Consider the following 16,391-nt stretch of genomic DNA (forward strand, 5'->3'; position numbering starts at 1 on the left):
TAGCTCGAAACAACTGTGCTCTCAAATTACTGAAAATTAACCAACACACAATAGTATACTGCGTTAATATATTTCATGATACACAAGCAGAGACGAATCTAAGACATGTTCCGTGAATTTGCTAAACTCATTGCTTCAGCAAGAATTATGTATACATGCACAAAAAGGAAAATTAAAATGTGTGTGTATAAATATGATTATACTCGTTCTAAACTGACTGAATCTAAATCCTAAAATCACTTGTGTATCCAAGAATCATCATAGCACTAGACCAAGAATTCGATCAGGGATTTCATCAAGACGTTGGCTTTCTCGGAGGTTTGGTTAAATAAATGGAAGACATGCCCCTCCCCTTGTATCTCCTTTATCCCCACTTCACCTTTCCACCCACTTTTTCTCACCGTCTCGTAATAAGTCCAAGCCCTGTCTCTCAAAAAATCTTTGCCTGCGGTACAAACTAAAATCTTGGAGCAATTCAATTTCGACAGCAACCTAGGATGAACTGCTGGATTGAATCTTGGATCATAAATCCCGGTAGTTTTTGGGCATAAATAAGTCCAAAGTGTATCAGGCTTATCGTTGCCGAAATAGGGATCAACCAGTACCATTCCCACTAGGGAAGGCAGAAAATGACTTTCCTCACTTGCACGAACCATCATGTTATGAGCAATATTAGCCCCAGCGCTATCACCAGCCAAATAAACTCGTGAAAAATCGGCATGTTCTTTGAGCCAGGGATCTGTTCTTTGCTCAACCCATTTCATGACAGCCCAAGAATCATCATAACATGAAGGAATTGGGTGTTCTGGCGCTAGTCTGTAATCAATTGATACGGCGATTACATTGGCCTCAGCCGTTAGCTTGTGGAGATAACTATCATACATGGGAGAAAATGCTGACTGAACACAGAAGCCACCGCCGTGGATGTATAAAAGGAGAGGAATTTTTTGGTTTTTTCCACTGATTTTGGGAAGGTAAAGACGCGCTGATACGTTTTGTTCAGGCAAAATATTTACATCTTTGGATTGGACCACTGTTTTGTGATTGTACGATGGAGGGACGTACTTGATCTCTTGATACCTGTGTATACTGCCATCAGCATCAACCTTAAAAAGGGGATAAAAGTTGTGAGCTTTTCCAGCAAGGGTCGAATTCACATATAGGCAGATAATTATTAGAACAGATAAAGGAAAATAAAGATTAGTGAAATGTAGTGCCATAACTATTGAGTTATGGAGGAAACGAATGAATGGGCCTTCCAATGGCAGTAGATATTTATAGAACTTAGTGTGTGTGTGAATGCATGGTAGTGTGCCAAATTGGGTGGCGTGATATACTCATGAGCTGCTTTCGTTGACGTGCGCATTTTGTAAATTAAATTTGCTAGTGCGACATGCCATACATAGATAGAGTAGTAAGTAATTTACTTTGATAAGGTATAAAGTTTATAATAGGAATATAAATTATTACAACATATTAAGAATATTCTTAAAATATATGATACTAAACATGTCATGATATTTCTTCATTTCTTTGATCAAAAATACATCACAAGGATAAAATAAAATGTCTAAATTAAAGAGTTTATATATAGCATATAAAAGCTTTTTAATGATGTACCACATAAAATTGAATGGCTACTCCTAAAGGTTCTCACTTGTTGTGTGAGGTAAGGAAGATGCAGGTTGCCACTTGCCAACCTTCTACGTTACTTTCCTCTTTTCTACTTTAGGCGCATGCTCTTCACTAGATTTATTTCATTTCTTATTAAAAGTTGGAGTAAATTACAAGTTTTATCTTAGAAGATTTTTTCAAGATATTTGTATACGATAGAAATCGGGGCTATCCAATTTGTAGGCTCGAGAGGTCGTCCAAAGCCCGAGTTCAGGTAAGGTCGAGTTCGAGCTCGAGGGACCAGATCCGAATTCGAAGACAAAATGCAATGTCTGGAGATAGGAGCACGAGGAATACTGAACCCGAGTATGCTCGACCCCAAAATAGTACCGTTATGGATTTGTAACAAAATGAGTTGGAATCCTGCCACGTCCCCAAGATCATGGCGCAAATCCTGGAATAGGATTGTACGATTCCGTACTAGGCGGTTAGACAGTTGTATCAAGAATATTCCTTGTTGTAAATAAAAAGATACCTTATTTAGGGTTCCCCTATTATATAAAGGGGACCCCAATCATTTTGTAACATCACCTAATCATTAGCAAGAATATACTATCCTATTTTTCTCTCTTACTATTCATTAGAGTTGTCCTTTTATCCTTATTGCTCTTACTTTACTGCTATTGGTTCATCTCGAGGTCACTGAGCTCGAGGTCGCCACTGCAAAGTAACATCGGTTTGATTTACTTGTTTCTTTCATTTCTACTTCATATTTCTTGATTATTAACTGGTATTGAACTAAATCACATATCTTTCAAATCACAAATCAAATTTAATTGTTACTCGTATTTTTGAGGTAAACAGTTTGGCGCCTACCGTGGGGCTAAAGATAATAGTGATTATTTCATTACTGATTCTGATAACACATGTTATTTTTACACTTGTTCTTATCAGAGATTCTTTGTTTTCAGGTTAAAACATGTCAGACTCATAAAATGCTCCCGTGCACGGCGATGACGGTCTTGGATTTTAAGGGAAAAACAACAACGTAGGGGTCGGTGTACTACCGATAAACTCCGGAGGAGGTGTACGCAGGGAAGTCAGATTTGGTGGCCAAGCAACACAAGGAATAGGAGATGGGGGAGTTAGTCTCCAAGTGATATTCGAGATGCTGCAAGCTCAACAGATTGCCATCGCCCAACTTCAGAGTCAGAATAAAACTCTGAGTATAGCTGAATCGGGGAACACTCGACGTGCTGAACCAGCACCAGAGAGATCAAACGGAGATGGTTCGGGGGCTGATCCCACAATTATGAGGATGCTTAAAGAACTCACCAAGAGAATCGAGTCTGGGGAGAAGAAGATCGAGGATAATGACAAAAAGTGGAGACTTATAACTCACGTGTTGATCAAATACCGGGGGCTCCCCCGATCTTAGAAGGACTAGATTCTAAAAAGTTCGTGCAAAGACCCTTCCCCCTAGTGCGGCTCTGAAGCCAATTCCCAAGAAGTTCCGTATCTCGAGATTCCTAAGTATAACGGGACGATCGATCCGAATGAACACGTCACCTCGTATACGTGCGCCATCAAAGGAAACGACTTGGAAGATGACAAAATTGAATCCGTACTGCTGAAGAAGTTCAGGGAGACTCTATCCAAGAGTGCCTTGATATGGTATCATATCTTACCCCCTAATTCTATTGATTCATTTGCTATGCTTACATATTCTTTTGTAAAAGCATAGGCCGGAGCCATTAAAATTGCAACGAGGAAGTCAGACCTTTTCAAGATAAGGTAGAAAGAAAACGAGATGCTCAGGTAATTCATATCTTGGTTCCAAGCGGAGAGAATGGATTTGCCTCCTGTCACCGATGACTGGGCCGTTCAAGCTTTCACTCAAGGTCTCAACACTCGGAGTTTTATAGCTTTGCATCAGTTGAAGCAAAGTTTGCTCGAGTACCCGGCTGTCACTTGGGCCGACGTGCATAATCGGTACCAGTCAAAGCTTAGAGTCGAAGATGATCAATTGGAGACTTATTCGGGGTCCGTTTATCCTAGAAGACCCGTGGGTAGGATCAAAGGGGACGTCGATCGAGAGTCGAGGTCGAATAGAGATTAATATCAACCGTACAACGGAGACCATAGAGGCAACGGGTCTGGGCGAAGCTTCGCACAAAATGAGAGGAGAAATGGTAGAGGTCAAAATTCATGAGGGCCTGATGCCGAGGAAGATCACGTTAAATATCCAAAATCCGAATAAAGGTATGATCCCATTCCGATTCTCTCTATTTTTTTTACTAACACTTACAGGCTATGAACAAGGATCGGCACGAAGCTTTGAATCTTAAAGCACGTGTTGCACTCTTTTTCCCTTGGACTGGTTTTTGTCCCAAATGGGTTTTTCCGGCAAGGTTTTTAACGAGGCAACCATTGTTCGTGCTGACTTAGGGCAGTTCAATGGTATCCGAGGTTCCCTGAAATAAGCCTCGAGATCTGGGAGGCATTACCCTCGAATGTCCACTTTATTGCAAGGAAGTTACTTCATGACAACGGGGCCTCGATAGGAAAATGTTGTAAGGGTCTATGAGCCGTGCCCATATAAGTTACTCGAGCCCTAACATCAAACATGTGCACATGTATAATCCTCTATTGAGAGAAGTATATTTCCTTGCTGATATCCCGTACTTTTAGAAAAAATTTCTATTTCATACTCTTGATTTATTATGTAAACAAGCTTAAGGACCGATCGCAACGGAAGTTCAAACTGCTAACATTTTGAGACCATAAGACCTTAAAGGCGATCCTCGATTTTACGGGCCACGGCCACCCCACTCGGGGACTGATTCTTCGGTCAAACTTGAAGTGAAACGGAAGATAAGCCCAAAGGGCAAGTTCCGAACTAAAAAGGCTACGGCCGAGTTAATGCGGATCGAGGGTGTTCGAAATCTGTAACAAATACAAAAGCCCAAGGGCTATCTTAACCCAAGTGTGAGCATACCTCGAACACTCGGGGACTACCTACTCGATCTATCCAAGTTCGAAATCACAAGACCTCAAAGAGGCACCCCCTCGATATACAGGCCAAGACCATCATACTCGGGGACTAACCTTTTAGACAAGTTCGAAAGGCTACCGGGAAACAAGTCCAAGAGACATACGCGAAGGCTACAGCCATATTAAAAGGTTATGGCCATATTAAAGGCTATGGCCATATTGAAGACTACGGTCATGTAAAAGGCTACGGCCGAAATAATGCGGCTTGGAGACGTCCGACTTTCGCCATAAATTAAAGGCCTTCAAATACTTCGAAAAACGGTTAAACTCGGCTACCCTCGGCAAAAGCAAAAAGGTATTCGATAAAATCAGCCCTTGAATAATTTAAAGGTTTCAATAACATCATCCTTCGAAAAATCCTCAAGAGGCATTAACACGAACGGGTTCTGATCGATTGAACCCTCGAAAAATCCAAAGGGTACAAAAAACACATGCTAAGGCATAAAGAAAGAAATTTTCAATAAGTCTTTTAGCCAAAAAGAAGGAAAAATTATAGATTCGGCCCGATATAAAAGAGCTTAAGAGCCGATATAAAAGAACCTAGGGGCCAATATAAAGAAGCCTAAGGGCTAACTCTATCTCGAATTCGAGCAAGTCCTCACTCGATCATAAAAACCCAAGGGTTGTCTTATCCTGAGTTCGAGCGAACCCTCACTCGGGGACTATCCATTAAGCCTAAGGGCTAACTTCATTTCGAGTTCGAGCAAATCCTCACTCGACTATAAAGCCTAAGGGCTATTTTCATTTCGAGTTCGAGCAAGTACTCACTCGACTACTAAGCCCAAGGGCTACCCGAGTTCGAGAAAGTTCTCACTCAGGGACTATCCATAAAGCCTATGGGCTAACTTCATTTCGAGTTCGAGCAAGTATTCACTTGACTACTAAGCCCAAGTGCTACCCAAGTTCGAGAAAATTCTCACTTGGGGACTATCTTTCAAGCCCAAGGGCCATCTCGTCTAAAGTTTGAGCATGTCCTCACTTGGCCATACGGCCGAATGACTATTTTCATTTCAAGTTCGAGCATACACTCACTGAACTATCAAGCCCAAGAGCTACCTTAACTCATCGGTTGTTGAGCCTAAGAACTACTCAAACTCTAGTTCGAATGGTCATTCGGGGACCATTGATCAGAAACGTTCGAGGGCAGAACTTATTATCGGTCATTACCATCTCAAACTTTGGACATTCAAAGGGAATTTTATGCTAATGCGCTTTGACCTGCGCAAAAGGGTAACAGATTCAGAAGCCATGGAAGGAAAAGAGGCTGTATAAACCTCTTTACAAGAAGTTATAGGTCATGATTGAGAGTTCCTCGCAAGGGCCGATCAACCTCAAAAGAAAAAAATTACTAAGAGTACGAAATCTAAGCAGCACGGTCCTTATTGGCAGGAGTGTCTTCGCCATCAGAATCTTCCTCGCCGCCGGACTCGCTAAAGGTTCTCGAAGTTTTCCTCCGTAAAAGCCAGCTTCTAAACTTTTGTTTCCTCAATCGCTTGCGTTACGATGATGATGTCGTGACAAACCGGGGTAAAAATCAAGGACTCAATTCGTTTCTTATCGTTATACTCTAAGAAACGCGGGGACTATCTTTATACGGTAGAAATCGGGGTTACCCAATTTGTAGGCTCGAGAGGTCGTCCAAAGCCCGAGTCCAGGTAAGGTTGACTTCGAGCTCGAGGGACCAGATCCAAGTTCGAAGACAGAATGCAATGCCTGGAGATAGAAGTACGAGGAATATCGAAGCCGAGTATGCTCGACCCCAAAATAGTATTGTTATGGATTTGTAACGGAATGAGCTAGATTCCTGCCACGTCCCCAAGATCATGGCGCAAATCCCGGATTAGGATCGTATGATTCCGTACTAGGAGATTAGACAGTTGTATCAAGAATATTCCTTGCTGCAAATAGAAAGATACCTTATTTAGGGTTCCCCTATTATATAAAGAGGATTTCAATCACTTTGTAACATCATCTAATCATTAGCAAGAATATACTATCCTACTTTTCTCTCTTACTGTTCATCAGAGTTGTCTTTTTATCCTTATTGCTCTTACTTTACTGCTCTTGGTTCATCTCGAGGTCACTGAGCTCGAGGTCGCCACTGCAAAGTAACATCGGTTTGCTTTACTTGTTTCTTTCATTTCTACTTCATATTTCTTGATTATTAACTGGTATTGAACTAAATCACATATCTTTAAAACCACAAATCAAATTTAATTGTTACTCGTATTTTCGAGGTAAACAATATTAATGATACCTTTTAATAGTAATAATACTTACAAATTGTAGTTTGTACTATTAACGTTGTTCAACTGAAAAGGACAATAAGATATTACAAGGATATTCTCTATCACCATAATTTACTCGAACTACTAAGTCATGATGCCACGAAACAAAGGTCACAAAGTTCAAAGATGCGAAATCCAACTCTCAAAAATAGTCCTCGCGTACGAAATTATAATTTATATGTAGTAGTAGTCTTTCAAATTTCTCCAATTACTCGCTCTGCATTCTTTAGCTCTGCTTCACCAAACAGCAGCCTCTTTCCCTTCCATGTCACAAGGCAAACATAGAGGAATTGGTGTAGTTCTCGTCCAACTTAGATAAAGCCATAGTTGAAATGCAATATACATGCAAACGCAAGGTGCCCAAAAATAGGGCAAATGTATGGAATGCATAAATCAAGACCCTCTTATAATTGTTTTAATTTTAACTACAATTTTAAACTTAAGCTCTATCTAAATGAGTACATTAAAACCAGTTCTCAATGACGAAGTATCCACTAATAATCCACCTTTAATCACTTTTACTTTCAGTTATAAATTATGGCAGAATTACAATACCATAATCCAAAAGTAATATATTTTCGAGCTGTGTCAATAATAAAGATCACTGGTAAGTAGATAGGACGAAGGTGATACAGAAGAGAGAGGCACCTCCTTCTCTCTACTCAGACCACCCCAATTCCTAAAAGCTTATTAGCTAAAAACAACTGCCAAACCACCCTAGTGACAGCCAACCAGCAACTTCAATCCCACCAAAACCACCAGATATGGAAACTATCCCTTCTCATCAAAATCTACTAGAATGAAATAACTCGTATAAGGACAAACTGCTTGGATAAATCTCAAACACACTAGAAGATCTAAGCGACACTAAATGCTCCCCTCACACATGGAAGTGCAACAAACACCAAATCTGCATTGTCTTCAAAGGGGAGAGGAAAGCCTCATAAAACAAATAATCCTAAGGGATCAAGACATCCAACGCATTTATGAACCCTGTAAATTTTCCGTTATAATCAAATTAATAGGGAAAAGAGTTATCTATCATTACCTAAAAACAAAAGTACAAGCCTTTTGGAGACCTATGGAGAACTTTTCCCTGATAGACCTTGGCGAAGATTATTACACGGTTAAATTTAACAAAGAAGAAAACGCCAGGAAAGCACTTCAAAACGGACCATGGTTCATCAATAATTTCTTCCTCTCATTTCAAAAATGGACTCCAAACTTCGTGGCTACACGAGCAAGTCAGAGTTACACAGCTATTTGGGTTCGATTGCCACAGCTTCCAACATAGTTTTATGATGGAATCATACTTGCAAAGATTGGAAACGCTATTGATAAACTACTAAAAATTGATGCATGCACATCTTCTATCATTAGAGGCCGCTATGCAAGGTTATGTGTACAATTACCATTGGAACAAAAAATCCAATACCATATCTTAATTGGATCACACAAGAAAATAATATTATATGAAGGTGATAATATTTTATGCAAATTATGTGGCTGCCTAGGACACTCTTCCTTAAAGTATCCCCACCCAACTACACAAAGCCACAATTAGCCAATTGTGAAGGCCAAAACTCAGCACCCATATAAGTTATCAATGGAGAATGGCGGACAGTCTCATTCCCCAAGACAAAGAAGCCAATAACAAATCCAAGCGGGCAAGTAGGAGCTATACCAAGCAAAAGCACGGGTATAAATGTTAGAATGTTTGATGCATCGATAGGTAAGTTCCTTAATACTCAGAAACTAAAATATGTTGATAAGAACTCTCTTATCCATCAAACACTCGGAAATACAAAAAATATCGATAAATCCAACGTAGAATTAGTTAGGAATAATAATCATGCTTTTCCTAATATTAACAATAATTATATTAACTTATCTAAAGAGCACACATATTCCCCACAAACCAGTGGTAAAAGAAATACAACCAAATTCTTGTATGATAGTAATCTCCCAATGAAAACAAGTGGAACTAATGTATCCTCTAATGACACAACATCTACTACTAGCGTCCAAATTATTATCCCTACAAAACAAGGGCCTAATCACTCTACTAATGACCCTTCACTCTCCAATACAAACCCCCATAAGATATCTACTCCACTAGAAACCCACCCTATTAATCATAACCCTCTGACAAATCCCCCTAATATACAATCTGCATGCCGATAAATGACCACCCTCACGTAGAACACTTGGCAAAAAGAAACGAACAAATGTCGGACGTGATATCTACAAGGGATCTTGTTAAAATTCATATGCAAGAACCCTCTACTTCCATGCAAATAGACCCCATCATTGCAAACCACCCAACTCCACTATCAGAAATCATATCTCCTAGACTATATACCTCTATATTAAACCACCATATCTCCCACCATGGCTCGAACACCATTCACTTTGAGAAGGAGGTACAGACTTGTTCAACTCCAACGCCTATAATGACCATACCTAATAGACAATCTACCGCCACTACCACCCCAATTCCCTGCTCAACTAGTGATTTATGCTCAACCACCAAGCCCACCCAACCATCAACCATAATCTTGGATCGAGCTGGGCCTAATGGGCCATGCGATCTACTTCAACCTACAAATCAACGGGCAGGACTCAGTCCTCATCATCCAAAACACAAACTACCTAGCCTAGTTAATTTCAGAAGGCATGCATCTTGCCATGGCCAACTACATCAATCAGATGTAGATGAACATCATCTTACAACCACTGGCCCCCTCGAAAAATCAAAACTCAGCCAATAACATGCAGGAGATATGGAACATACCAGGCAATCCAAACATTGTGATGCCCTAGAACATTTCTCTCAACTTACCCTTCTTTGCGCCAGAGGAAATGTCCATAATGAACCTCATATTCACCTGATGGATTGCGAAACAAATCCCAACACAACAAGCTTCTTAACAGAACTCTCCAATGCAAACGAAAGCCCACGTGCAGCAGATAAACATGCAAAACTAGGAGGAAAACCAAGAGGAGGAGGAGGCAAAACCCCTGCCACATCATGGAGAACCTAGGGTGGCATTCTCAAACCTAAGTGAGGTAAAAATACTAATATTCAAGGAATGGCTAGACAAGAAGTGTATCATCAGTTGTCCACTAACACTGTTCAAGTGCTTGATAGACATAAGGCGTCCATACGATCCAACAGTAGGAAAGAATTTAGTAATTCTAGTGCCATCCCACAAAAGGAACACTGCAACAATAATGAGGGATAACAACCAAAACCACCCCCAACCCATTAATGATGAATCAACCAATTAACTTTGTAATTTGGAACGTCCGAGGTGGTAACAATGCAAACTTCAGAAGAAACTTTAGAGAAATTATGGACACACATAGGCCTAGTATGATAACTCTGCTTGAAACAAGAATGGTAAACCATATCTCAATCTTGGAGTAGTTCAAATTTACAGAAATAATAAAGGTTCCAGCAGAGGGTCAATGTGGAGGAATGGTGATCCTATGGAACCATGCAAGAGTTGTAGTAAACAACTTCACCAGAAGGAACCAGGAAATTCACGCCATGATCGAGGTAAAACCAAATCACAAAAAAATAGCTTTTTAGTTCCATATATGCTAGTACTGACAATAATAATGGAGATATTCTATGGCATAATATTGAAAATATATATAATAATTACAAAGGTGCTTGGCTAATAGAAGGGGATTTTAACGATGTTATTATGGTACAAGAAAAATTTGGGGGAAGGGCAGTAAATCAAAATAGAGCAAAAAAACTTCTAGCCAGTCTAAACTATTGTAAACTCCTTGACCTAGGATTTAAGGGTTGCAAATTTACATGGTCAAACCATAGAAAAAAAGCAAAAAGGTTTGATTATAGAATGCTTAGAGATAGAGTTTATGCTAATATTGAATGGCTAGATCATTACTCGGAAGCCTCAATAGTTCATTTACCTAAAACACACTTTGAACATAATCCTATACTTATTTCTCTACATAATAAAAATACTTCACATATAAAACCTTTTCGTCTAGAGTAAATTTGATGCATACATCCTAACTTCATTAACGTAGTAAAAAGGAATTGCGAAAATAATGACCTCCTAATAGCCACAAACTCCTTTGAGGTTAAAGTTAGGTTATGGAGTAGAGAGGTTTTTGGTAACATCCACAAACAAAAAAAGCAACTCCTCGCAAGACTAGGAGGAATACAAAACAGCCCTAAATACAATACTAATCTATTCCTACAACAACTAGAGCTAACATTACAACCAAATGACATTCTCAAATTAGAAGAAGATTATTGGAAACTAAGGTCTAGGGTCATGTGGATGAATGATGGCGACATAAACACAAAGTTTTTGCATATTACATCCACAAATAGAAGAAGAACTAACAAAATCAATTTTTTCAAAGACGATAAGGGTAATTGGATAAATGACCACAAATCTATCATGCTCCATACGGCTAGATTCTTCCAGGATCTATTTAAAACTCCCCCCCCACACACTCTACTTGGCATACCAAAATGAGTATAACTCCATAAGACCAAAAAATTAACCTTTCGTGCCTGGATTACCCATTAATGAATACTAAAATTTTAAAAGCCGTCTTCTCTTTTAATACATATAAAGCTCCAGGCATAGATGGTTTACACCCCTTTTTCTTTCAAAAATATTAGAAGAATATTAAAGGAAAGATTAATGACTTTTGTCATAAAGTGTTTAGGGAAAGTCATATACCTAGAGAATTTAATAGAACCTACATTTGCCTAATTCCTAAATTTGAAAATGCTAACAATCTAAGGAACTTTAGACCTATTAGCCTTTGCAACACCATTTACAAAGTAGTTACAAAAATTATTGCCAACAGAATGAAACCCCACCTTACCAAGCTAATTGGACCAATCAAACTAGTTTCATCAAAGGAAGAAGAGCTTGTGATAATGCTATTATAGTTCAGGAAGTGATGAAATACATCAGGACTTCGAAAACCAAGAAAGGGCATATGATTTTAAAAATAGATCTTGAAAAAGCTTTTGACAAACTAGAATGGTCCTTCATCCATACGACACTAAATTACTTCAATTTTCCCCAAAAAATAATCAAATTAATAATGTCTTGCATTAGTTCCTCCAGCTATACTATTCTGGTAAATGGTTCAAAATCGGAATCCTTCACACCAACAAGAGGAATTAGACAAGGAGACCCGATGTCCCCCTATATTTTCATACTTTGCATGGAAATTCTCTCAATAATGATAAATCACAAAGTACACATTAGGAAATGGGATACTATTAATATTACCCCCAACAAGTCCTCCTTTATCTCACTTATTCTTTGCGGACTATCTAACTCTAATGGGTAAAGTAAATATCAAGACTACTCTCACTATCCTTAATTACCTTGATGATTTCTGCCAATTATCAGGACAGTAGATTAATAGAGCAAATTTCAAATTGCTAGTGTCTCAAAATTGCACAAAATCAATAAAAAAATAATTTTTCATCCTTTTTCAATATAAAGCTTAGTGAAAATTTTGGTACATACTTAAGCTTTCTCAATCTTAAACTCAAATCCTAAACTAAAAGACTATCAATTTGTGATTGATAAAATGAGGGCAAAATTAGGGAGTTGAAAATCTAAATGGCTCAATACTGCTGGGAGAAGCACACTAGCCTCCTCCACCCTTAATAGTATTCCTAATCACATCATGCAATATTCTCTCTTGCCAACAAAAACTCTCAAAGATATTGATAAAGTCCAAAGAGACTTCTTATGGAATTCCTCTCTAGAGAAAAAAAAATTACATCTTCTTAATTGGAATACTATTACAAAAGATAAGTGCATGTGGTGGGGGGTGGGGGTGGGGGTTTAGGAATTAGGAAAGCTAGAAGCAAAAATATGGCACTACTAACAAGACGAGCCCGGAGAATGCTTAACAATACAAAATCCATATGGGTTAGGGTTCTATTCAGTAAATATGCGAGTGCTAGGGGAAAATTCATAAACTCGTTTATTTGGAAAAGCCTCTTAAAAGGATGGTACTATTGTAACATAGTTACCAGATGGGGTATAAATAACAAATCCACTCTAAATGTTTAGGAATCTAACTGGATACCAAATGTAATGAATCTTAGAAAGACTATGGGCTAAGATTCTATCTAGTAAATATGCGAGTGCTAGGGGAAAATTTATAAACTCGCTTATCTGGAAAAGCCTCCTAAAAGGTTGGTACTACTGTAACATAGTTATTAGATGGGGTATAAATAACAAATTTGCTCTAAATGTTTGGGAATCTAATTGGATACCAAATGTGATGAATCTTAGAAAGATTATTGAAGGCCCCTTAAGAAAACACGAAGACAAGCTTATAGTGGATAATATTAGAAATGGGCACCAATGGATATTAACAAAAATTTTCTTTGAACTTCCAACACAAATCATTGACAATATTAATGCAAGTACTATTCCTAACGTTCATAATACAGGCGATACTAATATATGGAGCCTCACTTCCAATGGCCTATTTTCAACCACTTCTTGCTAACAAATCATTGATAACGAGGAGAAGAATCAAAAGGATTTCACATGGATTTGAAAATTACACTACCCTAATAAAATAAAAAAATTCATTTGACATACCTGTCTAGAATAAGAATTAACATTGATCCACTTTGTCCAACATGTAAATAAGGAGAAGAAATAATGCATCATATTGTTTGGGAATATAACACGATTAACCATTTATGGTGCACTTATGAGATTACTTATAACCCTCCAAACACCAATAACCTCTGGATTGATTATGTTAGAAAGACTAACTCTACTTTCTCACATAAATACCTTCAGTGGGGAGATGTCTTTCCTTTTGCATTATGGCATATATGAAAAAATAGGAACCACAACAATCATAACAATACCACTTGTCATCTAGAATGATCCACTATTATTAACCAAGCACTAGAATACAAGCTTATGACTGAAAAAGCTATGACAAACACCATCCACAAAGCAATTAAAATAACATGGTATAAGCCCCCAAAGGGCTAGTTCAAGCTTAATATAGATGGAGCCTTCAACAAAAACAAATGCCAAGGAGGGGTTGGTGGCGTAATAAGAAACAGTGCAGGCTCTTGGATATAATGACATTCAACAAAAAGGTGGCCACTCTACCGGCTACTCAAGCGGAGCTCCAAGCCCTCCAGCAAGGTTTACATGCAATATTAGATCACAACCTATTTCCAGTGAAAATAGAGACAGATGCATCGGAGGTGATGAATATACTAGAAATGGTTACCCTACTCACACTAACTTAGTTAATGATGGCAGGTGGTTGTTGCACCAGGCAAGACAGAAGGGACAAGTAACTCTCAAGCATAGCTTTAGGCTGGAAAATGAAGTGGCACACGTTTTGACTAGAGAAGCACTAATGCAGTCCAACATAAATAACCTATGTCTGTTTGTAGCACCTCCACAATTGGCGATAGACAAATATCAAAGGGACCTAGAGGGTATTTTTAATGTAAAATATATTTCCCCTTATGTATGCACTAAGTTGGCTGCTCTAGGTTACCAACAATTGCAGTTTGATTTGTAATATGTCTAGACTTGATGACTAGTTATTAATATATTATCTTTATTGCTAAAAAAAATAGGACAAAGGTGGGTGAAAAGATCACCATCTTGCTGGGTCCGAATTCGAAGAATGTAGATTTTGAACGATAATACAACCAATGTCCTTTGTTCGTCATTGACCGCTCATTTTCTGAATTAAAAGAAATGCCACAAATTCTTTTGCGTATAAATTCGTGTCATTCAACTCTCTAACTGATCTTCTTATGTTCGTGCCTCGCGAGTAGGCGGAGTTAGAATTTGAAGTTATTGGGTTCGGATTCTTACCTTTTTATGTTATTGGGTTCTAAAGTAAAAAGTTGTACTTATTCAATGAATTTTTCAAGATAAATATATGATTTGGACTAAAACTATTGAGTTCAGCCGAATCCTTTGTCAAAGCTCTAACTCCGCCCCTGTGCTCAATTTAGCATACTTTCCCATTGGAAGAAAAAAAAAAACGCCAGGACAGTTTGAAAAGCTTGAGGAACTCTAGGTAAATATACAACAACTAGTATGTCACTCAATCTTTGATAAAATCAAGTCGGCTATATGAATCCTCATTGACCATATCATTTTATTTAAACTTATATTAGGCCAATATTATACAAAATAAAATAAAATTTAAAAATAAATAGAAGTTTTTATATTTCTGCTCTAAGTAAAGATAAAGTAGTGAAAAATTATAAGGAGTTGGTTGATTCAAATATAAATTATGCGAGGATTGTAGAGATTGTAATGCATGTCTTTGTAATTGTAGGGAATAGTAATACATGAATTATTTGTTTTTGGATGTTTACTTTGTTATATTAAAGCAAGTAATTTTGGAAATCATGAGGGTGTTTTTGTCATTTTAGTTGATTTAGTGCATGTATAGTTAATACTTGCATTCTCATTTCACATATATCCCGTATAAAATACTACGTATATTCATACATAACTTATATAGATATTATTTTCTCAGGAAAATAGGTATAAAGAAAATATGCTTAAGTCAGAACACATTTTCTCATTGTATTTCTCCTCGGAATCTTCAGGGATATGAAGGTAACAACAACTAGGGTGTCAAATAGGCGGGTTGGACCTATTTTGGACGAATTAAAATGGATTGAGATAATAAATGGGCAGGCCAAAGTTAATTGACTGAGATGAGTTAGGTCAAGATGGGCTAAAATATAGGTCATAGCCCAACCCGCCCAACTCTTACCAAACTTTAATTAATATGTGTTATTTTCTTATGAATTGCATAATTACTAAATAAGATTTTTTCTTTTGTTATGTCATATATATACATATCAAACAAAAAAGAATTATTTCTAAGATATTCTGACAAAGTTACTCACGAATCAATTTAGGCTAAAACTCAACCCAACTTTAGATGAGTTGGGTCAAGATGGACTGAGTTCAACAAATAACCTGTCAAACCTTGGGCAGATTGGGCGGGTCATTTGGGCTTGAGTCAAATTTGACGTGAAAATAACATGGGCTAGCCAGTTCTCGGACTGGTAATTAAAAAATAGCAGCGTTTGCAAGGTCAATACGAAAAATTCTAGCATAATATACTGGAGATTGGAGCACATGTGTATGAACTTCCAGTATATTATGCTGGAGCTCCAGTATATGCTCGAATATTTTCTGGATTTTGAACATTGTTTTTGTTTAGATTAATGACTAAATTTCGATTATTTTTAAAACTGTGGCTATTTTTCAATTAACATTTGTAAATATGGCTATTTTTGAATTTCAATCTTATTTGATTGCAAAGTAAAACAAAGTTATCTAACGGAAGTATTGAACAATTTATGAAAAAGGATGAGGAACCAACACTTGA

At 37.8% G+C, this 16,391-nt stretch overlaps 1 protein-coding gene across 1 annotated transcript; it reads right to left on the bottom strand.

Moving 5' to 3' along the window:
• On the bottom strand, nt 1–1,255 carry LOC107824370 (2-hydroxyisoflavanone dehydratase-like). The gene has a single exon (XM_016651115.2). The coding sequence runs from the start codon at nt 1,218–1,220 to the stop codon at nt 267–269; it is 954 nt and encodes a 317-aa protein (XP_016506601.1). The 5' UTR covers nt 1,221–1,255; the 3' UTR covers nt 1–266.
• Between the last annotated feature and the right edge of the window lie 15,136 nt (nt 1,256–16,391).

Source organism: Nicotiana tabacum, chromosome 7 (genome assembly GCF_000715075.1).
Source record: "Nicotiana tabacum cultivar K326 chromosome 7, ASM71507v2, whole genome shotgun sequence".
Classification (NCBI taxonomy): Eukaryota; Viridiplantae; Streptophyta; class Magnoliopsida; order Solanales; family Solanaceae; genus Nicotiana; species Nicotiana tabacum.

Bases quoted from the DNA above. Each gene is read 5' to 3' on its own strand.
- LOC107824370 (XM_016651115.2), bottom strand. From the start codon at position 1,220: ATGGCACTACATTTCACTAATCTTTATTTTCCTTTATCTGTTCTAATA.